Below are 13,091 nucleotides of genomic sequence, written 5' to 3' on the forward strand. Positions count from 1 at the left end.
TTAACTGGCCATCATTTTTGAAGTGCAGTAAATCTTGTATTTCATCACCTGTAGCTACAGTTGAAAGCATATCAGAGTTCTCACTGCCAAATCCACATGGCATTTGTTTTTACTTGTAATTAAGGTATAAGAAAACAGTCGTTCGTGCTTGTGCTCATAGGCATAATACTGGTAGCATCTTGTCTGCACCAGTGGAAGAAAATCCACTGCTATGAGAGGCATGTGTGGTTAGAAAAATGCCAGTAACACTTAAGCATGCCCAATTAATGGTCAGAAATATATGCTATGTTACGAAGCAAAATAAAGGGTGGAGCATGGTTTGGTGTGTGGTGGTGCAGACCCGGGGCCCGTTCTTCGTACGTCGCTTACTACATCCAAGATCAAATGACACATCCAAGATCAAATCATCGCGCTAACCGTGAGCTCGCTAATCCGGTTCCCCGAACACACCTGCTGTTGACGATTACTACAGCTGGACGCAGGAATGTGACATCACTGGGTGTCGTAAAAGGGGCTACGCATCGATAGTAGAAACATTGATCGGCAACCCGCTGATTGGTCGGCGAAAATGTCGAAGGGGCGTGCTCGGTATTTTCCGGCAGCAGAGCAAGAACTCATGAGTGAGGGATTTCAGGAGTTTCAGAGTTTAATTAAAACGCAAGAGAACACTGCAAAGGCTGCAAAAGCAAGGAGAGAGGGCTGGCAGAAAGTTGCTGACAAATCAAACTCGTAGGTAATTTAATAATAATAATAATAATGGATTGGATTTATATAGCGCTTTCCAAGGCACCCAAAGCGCTTTACGATACCACTATTCATTCACTCCCACATTCACACACTGGTGGAGGCAGCTACGGTTGTAGCCAGGCTGCCATATCGCGCCATCGGCCCCTCTGGCCAACACCAGTAGGCGGTAGGGTAGATCTATCATATGACACTATATTGTCCAATATCATATGGAATTATATTATATTATAATATGTTATATTATATCCCCTTTCACATTAGAGCCACAACAGGACCCACAAGAACATGGGAACAAGTAAAAGTGGAATACAGGAGTATTCTACAGAATGGTAATATTTATCTCTTAGATTGCTTTGCGTCTCTTGGCAAGGTAATACTGGCCTGTAATACTCTGTTAGTTTGTTCATAACAGCAACCAAGAAAAGGGCAGAGGAAAAAAAGACAGGTGGTGGTCCTGCACCCCCTCGTCAACAAGTTGGTTAAGTAAATAATACCCTCACGGGAAAATCGATATCTCTCTATGAGCACACTGTCGCGCTGAGCTAAAGGATCCTGTCTGTCCCGCAATATACGCTGGATTCTGAAAACTCTCCTTATCAATCTTGCACCTTCCGCAATGGGTTGGTCGCGTATACGGACAGGACATGGCTGCGACAGGCTTCCCAAATCCACCTTCGCTTTTATAGCCGTGGTCTCTCATCTTGATTACACGAAGTAATTTACAATTACTACTCTGAAATATGAATTACATCTGTAATAATCACATACGTGTAATAGAATGTTAATAGTTCATTTCCCTTTTTTAGGAAATGACCTGTATGTATCTGTGTGACATCAATAAAAGGATCAAGTACTGCATTATCTTTAGTTACATTGATAATATTTATTTATGGTGAAACAGTGGAAAAATATCGCTGTTGCTTTCGTATAAATGAAGCGGACATACCTGCGTGGCCGCGATCTAATCCTGTTTACATAAAGTAAACCTGCTCCCGAGCAGGTTTACGCTTACGGCTCTGTTGCTATGACAGCAAGTCCCGGATGAGCTTCGGGGAACCGACTGATCCAGGATCACGCGAAATCGTCAACAATCTAATCCGGCTAACCTACTTAGCGAGGTACGAAGAACAGGCCCCCGGGCCTGAAGCAATCTGTGATTTTGGAGTAACAACAGTCTGCAGTAACCTAGCATGGGAAGAGTCCATTGAGTAGCCTTGTGTGTCTAGCACGTCTATCTCGCCCCTTAACGAGAATGGCATGCAGTGCGCCCCACACCCCCCCTACCCTCACTGTACTGAACCACACTGTGTCCCACTGTTCACCCCCCATCCAGCTTCAAAGTGGCAAATAACAACAACTGAAGGGGGGAGAAGATGAATGAGGATGAATGAATGCAGCCATCCACCCACCACCACTCCCATTTTGCCTGCACACCCTCTCCACCTCCCTGCTTCGCCCTACACTACCTTCATACCTCACAGCCTGCCTCTCCTCTCCACTGCAGGCCTGTGTTATGACTGTAGTTGGTGTGTTATTACACACATAGCTGTTAGCACTGCTCCTCCATGGGGACACCCATATAAAGGACTGTCATTTCCAAAGGTCAGGAGTGAGCCCTGCACACAAGTGTTGTCCCGACACTTAGTCTGGAGGAAAGAAAAAAGAAAAAAAAACTGCTTGCCCGTACTCTTTGTCTGTCTGTCTGCAGTGGGCATGACTACTGAGGCCAGTGTCTTGGGTGTCCTTTCTGTTTGTTTTTTTTCCCTCCTCCTCCTCTCTTCTATCCTGTCCCTTCTGTTGTACCGGAAGTCAGTATGTGCAGCTTATGTGTTTGCAGCCAAGGGGGAGGCTGCAGTTACTTCTTGGTATGTCTGTGTGTTCTGGAATACCAAAGGCTAAATGTGATACAGCAGTTTTTAAGCGGGCATTATTATACTCATTAGCACCATGACTGTGATGAGTGCAAATAGTTCCGACTTACTCACTGATGAGTAATCTACCTTTCAACATGGTGTTTTACATGCTTAATGGGCAGGACAGGGGCTAAAAAGGGCACTTATGCATCAGCTTGACAGATTTTCTTCATGTATAATTTGCTGCTTTTTCAGACACTTTTTTTTTTTTTTGCAAAATGTATAATGTGGTGAGGGCAGTTGACTCAGTCATCTGGCACTTACTCCCTATAAATCAATCTTATTTCTTATTTTATCACCTTATTTCCAAAGGTTTACAGAATTTTCGTTCTTTTGTCTCCCCAAACTGTTTTTATTATTTTTTTTTTTTTTCCAAAAACACTAAACACTGGATAAACATTTACAGTTACTCAGTTGCTGAAGTTGAAGTTTCATCTCTTACTGTATTTCTGCAGAATAATATTGTATCTGAACTTTTCTGGAAAAACATTTGTCAGTTTTAGTTAAGTTTGGGTAATGTTAGCCAACCATCCTGATAAAAAATATTAAGACTTAAAGATCGTAAGGATCCAGAAAGATTGGTAACCATTACTGGGTAGTATTTATTAGAGGTGGGAATCACCATACATCCCACAATACGATATTATCACAATACTTAACGCACGATACGATATTATTGCAATTTTTAAAAAAATATTTTGCGATATTCAGATTCTGTACATAAAGGTAAACTTTATCAATATTCATTTTATCTAATATCAAAGTCTCGCACTCAGTCTTTCTCTCATTTCAGTCAGTTTTATTGTTGACAAACTGAACAGTTTGTATTACAGTCTAGTCCAACTTAACTGAATGCAACCATCTGGTACAATTATAGCTATTCTGAACTATGCAATTGATGAAAACTATGCAGCCCATTCAGCAACTGAAGAATTTGAAAGTAAATTAAAACAAAAATATAATTTTACATTAAATAAAAAAGTTTTAAACTTAATTAAAATAAAACATGTCTTAAATTAAAATAAGTAAACTGTCATGTTTATTACTGCCCAAAAAAAAAGTTAAACACATTTGGACAGTGAAGGAATGTCAGGATTCTTGCTCAGAAAAAGGAGCTGATCAACATGCTCTGAAGTCAGTTTTGTTACAAAAACTTTTTTTGTAACAAAATATCGATTTCTGCTGTCCCTGTATCGATACATTATTAGCAAACAAAATATCACGATACTACACAGTATCGATTTTTTTCCCCCCCACCCCTAGTATTTATGTAGCTGTCATGAGTATTTCTGTAGCAGAATTAGTTGACGCTGCACACCTGTTGAGATGTTTTAGAAATATGCAGAAACCGTACTTGTTATGTTACCGTTTCCAAAGATCCGGTTGAACAGAATAGGTATGAAATCAGCGTTTCCAAGCTGGCATATTTGATTTCTATGTTCTCTGTGTCTCCTTTGACAACACAAAAGTTAAATTTAATAACTTCAACAAGATCAAAGCTTGTCCATACAAACTGAAAGCTTGTTGGGAGCCTCAATTTGGAACATGCTGTCGTGCCACTGCCTATTTTCCGGTCCTGTGGTGTCTCGACAGTAGCAAGAGAGTACGAGAGTGAAACGTGAACTAGTCTTCTGTGGGTATAGCGGCTTCCCTCTATCCCACATTTATTACCTCTAAAAATACAAAGTCATTTTCTAAAAAGAGCCTGGCTCTTTTTCCATCCAACCACGTCAGGTGAATTTACACCATGATAGTTTATGTGTCACTGACAAAAATGTTTTCATTTATTAGTTGTTTTTCCTTTTTTTTCCTTTTTTTTTCTTTTAAGTCTATCTGAATCCTTTAGTCAGTGGGACCCTTTGCCTTGATCTTTTTCAGTCCCTAAATCCATGTATATATCATGTGTTAACCATATGCAAATGAACAAACTTGAGGTCAGGAGGGTCTGTGGAGACATTGTTGGAGTTCTCGCTATACCATGTGGTGTGGCTTTGAGCATTATGTGAAGTAAAACATTGGGAGGAAAAAGAACTGCAGCAGTTTTCATACATCATTGTCCTTTTAAACTCTTGATATGGGAACCCCCCCATTATTTAGATGAGGCTAAATGCTAATAAGCTCAGTGTCTACTTGAGCTATGCTCTGCTGCCAGGAGGCCTAATTGTGTCACCCATTAAAAGTCTTGGCATCTTTTTAAAATTGGAGGCCTGGGGAGCGTGGTGTTTCTTTTTCCATTTTTTCCTGTCATGCATCTTTCTCTTGAGGAGAAAATGCAGCCTGGCTACATCTTCTGTGATATGATTCTCATTTACATAAAGCCTAGCTAATCAACTTTCACAACAACAGTGAGGTAATGTCTAGGCAGGTCTTTCAGGAAAGCACAACTAGAACATGTCCAATTCTATAAGAGGCAACTAATCAATAGAGTCTATATAAAATGCTTGTCATTCCCAGAGTCTTTTGGCAGGATTGACAAGTGGCCTCATAGGTTTTCTTTTTCATGAGTTTCCGTAGATGTTTTCCTATATCAAAGTACAGGTTACTGTATGGGTCAAATACAACTAAAAACTCAATTTCAGCTGTGTGTATAAATAGCTTGGAGATTTATGGAAATACTCATCATTGGACAATCTCTGTGATTGTGCTCTTGGTCTCAGTGACACATTGAGTATGTGGTTGACGGGGAGGGGCACGTCTCGAAGTAGGCAAAGGCCTACCGATATATTTATTTTTCTCCTGTGAGCCTTTTGAGCAAGCTCTCCTCGTCAATCTTGACCTGTCAAAGAGGGCCAGAGGTGGGAGCTGCCATCTCTCTCTCACAGGGGCCACTGTGTACATGGGGACCCCAGGGTCAGGGCCTGGATGCTCCTTTAGTAACTGTTGTGAAATCACAACTCTCTGGTGGGAGTAGTCCTCTCATTCTGCTCCCGCAATGGGGCAGCACCCTGATTCAATGCCTTTTTAAAAACAATGTTTACTCCTGGTTTAGCAATTATTTCATAGGGCTCGGAACACTCAAGTTATTCAACTCAATATCTATTTGTACCTGGTTGAGTTCTTCCATCTTCACTTACCTCAACCCTTCTTTTTAAACATCAGCTGTCAGTCCTCTTGGCTGACAGCTGGGGTAGTTTTCACCTTGTACAGAAACCTGTACATGTGGCTTCAGAGAAGAGAAGAAAATAACCCAATCAAACCAAGTTTGTACATGTGCTCTTCCATCTGACACGCGTGTGTTTCTGATCTTACAGTTTTTCTGGAAAAGGAGAATGTTTCCTGTTTGAGCAGACTGGTGGGTTCACCAAGGAGTCGGGGGGGCTCGGGTTGCTCAGCCGACGTCTGGTTCTGCTGAAGCAGATTCCCCACATCTCCATCAAACGGCAGTCCTGTTTTGGCATGACTCTGAAAACTGACCCCGGTAGTCATTGATGTCTTGGGCTCTGTAGATGAACTGAGGCTGAAGCACTTTGTTTTGTTCTCCTCCAATTTAAAAGTGGCAATGGATGCATCTTGTAAAATTGCTCTTTTATTGGATGTTCATTTGATTCTTTTAACTTGAGATAAAAAGTATTTTACAACGACTTAAAGCCGGAGTATACAAACATACAGACCTACTTGAAAACTGATGATGAATATTTGTTTATCCTCTCATTAGTTTAACTGCTTCTGCCCACCGAGGTATTCTTTTTCTGATGGCACACCTGGACAGCGTGCACACAGATGTGCAGCAGTTCATGTAGACTTGCGCATGTTTTTACTTCTTGTTAAAGTCTCTGAGCGCAGCAACAGTGTGTTGAGGAGGGTCGTCCTTTGACATGAGCAGTAGGAAATCTTGTGTTGATGTTCTTGTACTTGAAATGTGATATCGTAGATGGGTAGGAGACTGTGTGTGCGTGCGTGCGTGCGTGCGTGTGTGTGCGTGTGTCTGTCCTGCCATGTCCAGACTGGTTCCTGTCTTGCTAATAAAAGAGATCTCTTTTTAGTTTTGGATACTGATCTCCCCACACAAGTTTAAAGTTCTCATTCACGGTTCACACTGCATTTGCCCCTTAATGTCTCACAGCAGGCCCTCAGTCCCAGGCCGTGATTCATGGAGTGACAGGTCTGCCTCTGGCTGCCATAAGGGCCCAATCAGACAAGGTTTACATGCAGACAAAAACGTGTTGGACCAGCACTTGGATGCATGCATCTAACCCCCTGATTGAATATAGTTTGTCAATGACATTTTCTCTATGTGGCATGATTAAATTAGATCGTTCGTACATGTAGAAATCATGGTAGTATCATTCTTTGTCATGGTGCATTCTTTTTTTTTTTTTATTAAGCTTTCTGCTCAATCATTTGTATACTTTTTGCTCCTTGTACATCAGCTGCACGTGTATCCTATACTCAGCCTGTTTTTTCACGAGGTGTGAATTTTTGTTTTGCCGTATGAAGACAGAAATGCCTGTGAGAGTTGTCATGCAGAGTTATGGAGGCAAGAATTTATCCTAAGAATTGTTTTGATTGCAAATGCAGAATTATAGCGGTCCTCCCTCCAATTCCCTATCCCCCCCCCCCCCCCCCCCTCCCCCGTCGCGTAGAATTGTCTTCCAATGCATTCATTGCTTTGTATGCTTTGTTTTAGTGTTTTCGGGCACTGTGCTGTAAAGGACCCCCACCGCCGAGACCAGAGTATGATGTGGTGTGCATTGGCCTGACAGGTGCTGGAAAGACCAGCTTGCTCTCACGCCTCTGTAGTGAGAGCACCGATGGCATAGTTCCTACAACAGGTATGTGGTTATAAGACATGGATCAGTGGAAAAGAAGGCATAAAAAATTAGGTACAACAGCAGAGGGTGCATGCTTATCTCCCTTCGCTCACATGTGTTCTTGCAATCTTTCTCCTTTTTAGTCCTTTGTGATTCGAATCTGAAGGACATCATGTTCTTGAAACAGATAGATAGTACTATCCAGGTATTAGTTTTCCAATAGAGGAAGGACTTTTTCCAGTCCCAGTGTTTGTGCCAGAATAGATGTCAGGATGTCACCTGCCAATACTTGTTTTTTTTTTCTTCTTCAATCAAGTGGCAGGCTGGTGTTATGTCCAGAATAGAAGGAGTTTTCAGGGTTTGCACATCATTCTTGTGGTAGTCAGCACTCTGCTTTCCATATATGCAGTCCCTCAAGAACCCTGACATTCCTGTCTCCTTCGCGGGCTTTGACAGCAGCAGTGTTGAGCTGTTGCAGAAGTCCCACTTTAGATTTACTCTTTTTCCAGGAGAAGCTAAATATAACGTAATTCCCAAATGTGCTGCCTGTAACAGTTAGTTTGCATTTTTCTGTGTCAGGGGGTGTGTTAGGTGAGTGAATAGCTCTCTGCGCCTGCTGATGAGTAAGCCTTAATAGATAAATTAGAAAATTAGTGTTCATCTCTGAAAGCAGATTTAGCTGTCAGCACTGTCCATCTGCCAAATGTACAGAGGGAAGAACAGGAAGGCCAATAAAGGGGGAACTCTCCTGCTAATATTCTTACTTCCTGCTTTATAATTGTGCACTGTTGTAATGTACATAGTGATTAATTTAGATGCTTGTAAAATCATAATCTGCTTTCAAATCTCTCCTCCTATTTGTAAATGTTGTCAGGAAATGAATTCCCACCAAGACAAGTTAGCATAATTTGAGCAACATTAAATTTGCCCTTTAGTGGGTTTCTCCACTATTTCCCGTACGCAGCCGCATAAACAAACCACATAATACACGATAGTACTTAGTTGTATCCTCCGCTAACCCCAACATAGAACAAAACACTTTTCTGTTTAGCTCTTCTTGTTTTTCTGTTTTTCTAAAACTGGACCACACAAAGTGTTTTTCTTTCATGTTTATAACACAAATATGTTGTCAGTCCTGTGTGTGTTCACCAGCTGGTTTGGAAAAGGTACACCAAATATCCCGGGGAAACCTAATGATAAAATTGATTTCTTTTTCTTTCCTTTTTTTTCTTTCTTTCTTTAAAGAAAAAAAAATCCACTTTCTCACTATTGAAAAGTAAATGGAGCCAGCATTCCTAAAAGCTGACTCTCATCACTCCTAGCATGTGCTGGACACACACACACTGACACGGAGGGAAGTACAATTTTTTTTTTTTTTTTTTTTAGGTGATTGCAATGATGGATTTTCATTGTTTTCTTTCCTCTCAGGTTTCAGCATCAAAGCAGTACCGTTTCCAAATGCCATCTTGAATGTAAAAGAACTTGGAGGTAAGAAGTAAATGCAGGAATTCAAGTTTGTAACGTCTGTATTAGATGAAACGGAGTGACCCAGCAATGAAATGCTGTGGGCCATCGTAGACATTAACAGGTTAACTGGCCCCTGTAACAGTAACTGCATCATGTGATTATTGGGATTTTCTGTTTTCTTTGTATTACTGTAGGGTCTTTACCTTACAATATAAAGTAGGCAACGGTTATTGTGCCATAATGAATGTTTTCTTTTTTGAAATCCGTACTTTATGATCTGTTTACCCACCAAACTATGACCAGCTTCTTTTTCCAATGACATCATTGGAATATTTTGTTCCTCGATTACAAAACACTCATATGTTGCACAGGTATACAAAAGTCCATATGTGACCTGTTAGATATATACTTTAATGGTTTGTCTGTCTTTAATCTGTATTCACCCCATCTCTTCAATTGAAATTTACACAAGCGGGCACAAACATCAAGAATGGGGAAAAATGTTTCTTTTTGTGTCCTGTAGCATGACATCTTTCAGACACAGGCGTGTGTGTGTATAGACGTCAGATGTGTTAGTGTGTTTGTTTTTTGGTGTGTTTTAAATTTCCAATGCTGAACAACGTGCACCGTATTATTCCTGGAAATGTACAACCCTCGAGGAAGCTATTAAGTTGAGATGAGGAAACCTGAGGTGGAGGATGGGATAAATAAACGGAGCTAATGCAATCGAAGTCCTTAAAGAGAGCCTTGAGAAATAAAAGGAATAGATTGTTTTGTAATTTCAGTTTCCTGTGCATGACAGGTGCAGTGCATATTTTCAAGGATCACCCAACTTAGGCGTCTGAAAAGATGAAGCACACACACTCACACAAATGCAAAAAGAGGCACTGGGGGGGGACCACCAACGAGGGAGCTACCAAATTTGGACAGAACGCATTAGGGGTTTTGTTTTTTGTTTTTTTCCCCCCCCAAAAGAGGTTTTTCTGGATTGGGTCAAAGCCAGTCTGGTGGTAACAGTGGTAACATGATTGTGGTTGGAAAAACACTGGTCCCACGGATGACACACTTGATTTAGAGACGTTAGTATAGGCTGCCACCACAGAAAAGCGTGATGAAATCTGTTCTCTCTTTCTCTTAGCCCTCCTGCCTGAACACTTACTCCCCTGCTCCTTTCCTTGTAAATACACAGAGCACAGGCAGTTGAGTGATTTATGTTGCCATCCGATATGGATGTATTGGAGACGGTGAAAACAAGCACATGTTTTGATGCCTCTACTAACTACCTTTTCTTTTTTTCTTTCTTCTTCTTCTTCTTTTTTTTTTCTCTTTTTTTTTGAGGATATTGGATATTGTGTGTGAGAAAAGGTGTTGATTTGCAGCCATTATGTTTTCCCTGCACAGGCATCCACCTTTTCTTCCAGTTGTATATGACGCAAATATATAATTGGAAGAGTTTGTGTTCTTGCATAATTTTCCACTGGTCAGTTTTCATGCAGAGACCCTCAGAGTGTCTTCTGATTATGGCAGGCTTGTTCTGCACAGTTTGAAACTTACTCAACACTTCCCACTTCTGTCAGTATTCTTTTATTCCTCCCCTTTCCCTATGGCTTTAAAACAAGCAAACATGCCTGCTTTAGTTTTATGTTATTTTGCACTGCATCAATGATGCAGAAAAATGATACAAGATGTGACGCACAGACATCAGTGTTCCTGACCCCGAAACCCTTGTTTTACACAATGCCTCTGTGGCTTGTTCTCTTTACTCAGCCCTGACTAAGGCAAGAGAAGACGCTCTTGTTGAGAAGTGTCAGGATGTGAAGCACTTCCCGTGTATTTCCTTCCCATGCCACCGGAAAGCCTATTGAAGATCAGTGAGGTACTGACGCTTAACAGTCAGAAAGGTAAAGCTAGTTTTGCGTATTTAGGTGACGTATGTGCCCTAGGTCAGATGACCTGTTTGTCAGTATTTGTTTGTTTGAGTAGAGCACACAAACCATTTAAAAGACACAAAGTCACATAAAACTTCCTCACAAAAGCTCAAGCATTCAAGCATTTTATTTTTTTATGTGCTGTTCTTCATTTCCTTGGTTTTGTAAGTCTCATTATTGCTCAACCTTTTACATCTGGGAGACAAAGGTAGTTTCAGCTGAACTGGAAGCGGGTATATGGGAGTATGTTAAGGTCAACATTTCTGGCACACAGCAAAATCTTTCATAAGTTGAACTCGTGAACATATGAGGAGAATACAAACTTGACATTATCAGAAATTGTCCTTTGTCACGTGTAGCAAGCAGCAGGAGATGTTTTGCATCAGTTTTGTTTTTCTTTATTTCTATAGTGCCAAATCACAACAACGTTCACCTCGTGGTCCTTTTATATTGAAAGGTAAAGACCCTACAATTACACAAAAAACCCCAACAATCAGGTTAAAGATATTCCATGCAGCTGATTCTGACATTTGCACGCACAATCACCTTCATTGGGTAATTTCTAGGAAAATTTCTAGATCTGGCATAAATTCGAGCATGGTACAGCAAAAGGAAACCAACCAGCAACAAGTCAGTTTGTGAAAGCTTTTCCTACATAGATATTCAACAATTAACTATAAGTGTTACTGCAAGATAAAAGCGCTTATGAACCAAATAACTCCGACCATGTAAAGTTAGAGTGCAGTTTCACTGAGTGCTGAGGTGCATTGTGTGAAAAAGTCACCAAGACTCTGCTGAGACCCAGTAACTCCTGAGTTAAAACCTTCTCTGCCATTCACATCAGCACAAAAGCTGTGTACTGGGAACTTCATGACATGGGTTTCTATCGCCAAACAGGTCCTCTAGGAGCATATGTATAGGTGACCCTGTAATTTTGATCATATGGTGTTGTACTTGGAGTTTGCTATAAAAATATAAAAGGACTGGAATGGTTGTGCATTGGTCATGCACAACTAGATCCACCTACATGGTGGATCTGTGTATTGTCACCAGGGGATAGTATCAAAATATGCAGAAAACAAATGAGCTACGCTTATTTGTTTGGGCTGTTGTTTGTGCTTTAGCTTAGCCTCCACTACAGAGAAGGCAGAGGTCATAATGTACGTGTGTTGTTTTGCGTGGTGAACTCTGCTCTTGCGTTCCACCTATGCAAGCTATCTGTGCCTTCAGGCAGCACAGTGTTGTCTTTATTTTTTCTTTGTTTATGGAGTACTGCACATAAGCATGTTGTTATATTGAGCTATACTAAGCCAGTAAATCCGTACTTAAAGCATAATTAGCTTGTATTTTACTTGACACCCGAATAAACTTTTATTTCCCAAGGCTTCGGTGCTTCTGCATATTGGCGAACTTAACTATAGCATTAAACTATAGCATGTGAACTGCATGTGACCTACAGTTCAGTGCTGTGTCTGAACTCTTTCTACACGTAGCATGGGGCTCTGGAGCCGATCTATCCTGGCAATGTGCTGCTCACGCTGTAGATTCTGTGTAGATGCCGCATAAGTCTGGTTATGCATTTTTAAATCGCCGTGCTTTGAGTGCACTGGACCAGATTATCATATCTACAAAATGTCCTATAGACTAAAGACACAAATCAACCTTTGGGAAGGCATGCCCTGATGGATGTTACCAGGCAGGGCGATATGTTTGTCTGAGTCATGCATTTGTTACTGACTTATTTTAATTTGTTCTCCTTTTCATCCTTAACTCTGATTTTTGTCTTTTCCTTCTGCCTACCATACCTTCTGATCTTTAAAATTGTGTCTGTGTTGTGCTGTTAGATGTTTTCAAGAAAAAAAGACCAAAAAACTCCCCAAAACAATGCCTCACTTTGTTTTACTCCTGTCAAGCTTCCCTTATTGATTTAGACACATTGTCTGGCCTTGATAAAACACCCTGCTCGTATCAGACAAGGCTTGTCTGTCGTGCCAGTCAGTGTATTTAGCTTGTAAATAACTTCGTAATTTCCACTTCTCTGCAGGATTGACAAAACTTTGCTGAGAGAAGAGTATGACAGGATGAAAGGACAAAATAAACACATCCAAGCCTGATTTAACTCTAACCTGGAGAAGATGAATCTGAATAATTTGGATTCCACCTCCGAACAAGTTATTTGTAAATTAAGATAAATGTGCATGGAAAAAGAGCAAAAGTGTGATCTCACCGCAGAGTCTGTCTGCTCTCAGAGGCGACAAAATCCAAATAATCTTCTGCTCTGTCTT

General features: G+C 40.8%; 1 protein-coding gene across 4 annotated transcripts in view; it reads left to right on the forward strand.

Moving 5' to 3' along the window:
* LOC113033855 (ADP-ribosylation factor-like protein 15) overlaps positions 1 to 13,091 on the forward strand; it is a 103,288-nt gene that overhangs the window by 33,436 nt on the left and 56,761 nt on the right. For all 4 annotated transcript variants that reach the window (XM_026188008.1, XM_026188009.1, XM_026188011.1 and 1 more), the window contains 2 exons: positions 7,288 to 7,432; positions 8,840 to 8,899. In XM_026188008.1, the coding sequence (XP_026043793.1) occupies positions 7,288 to 7,432; positions 8,840 to 8,899 (205 nt within the window). The remainder of the gene's footprint in view (positions 1 to 7,287; positions 7,433 to 8,839; positions 8,900 to 13,091) is intronic.

This window comes from Astatotilapia calliptera, chromosome 12, assembly GCF_900246225.1.
Source record: "Astatotilapia calliptera chromosome 12, fAstCal1.2, whole genome shotgun sequence".
Classification (NCBI taxonomy): Eukaryota; Metazoa; Chordata; class Actinopteri; order Cichliformes; family Cichlidae; genus Astatotilapia; species Astatotilapia calliptera.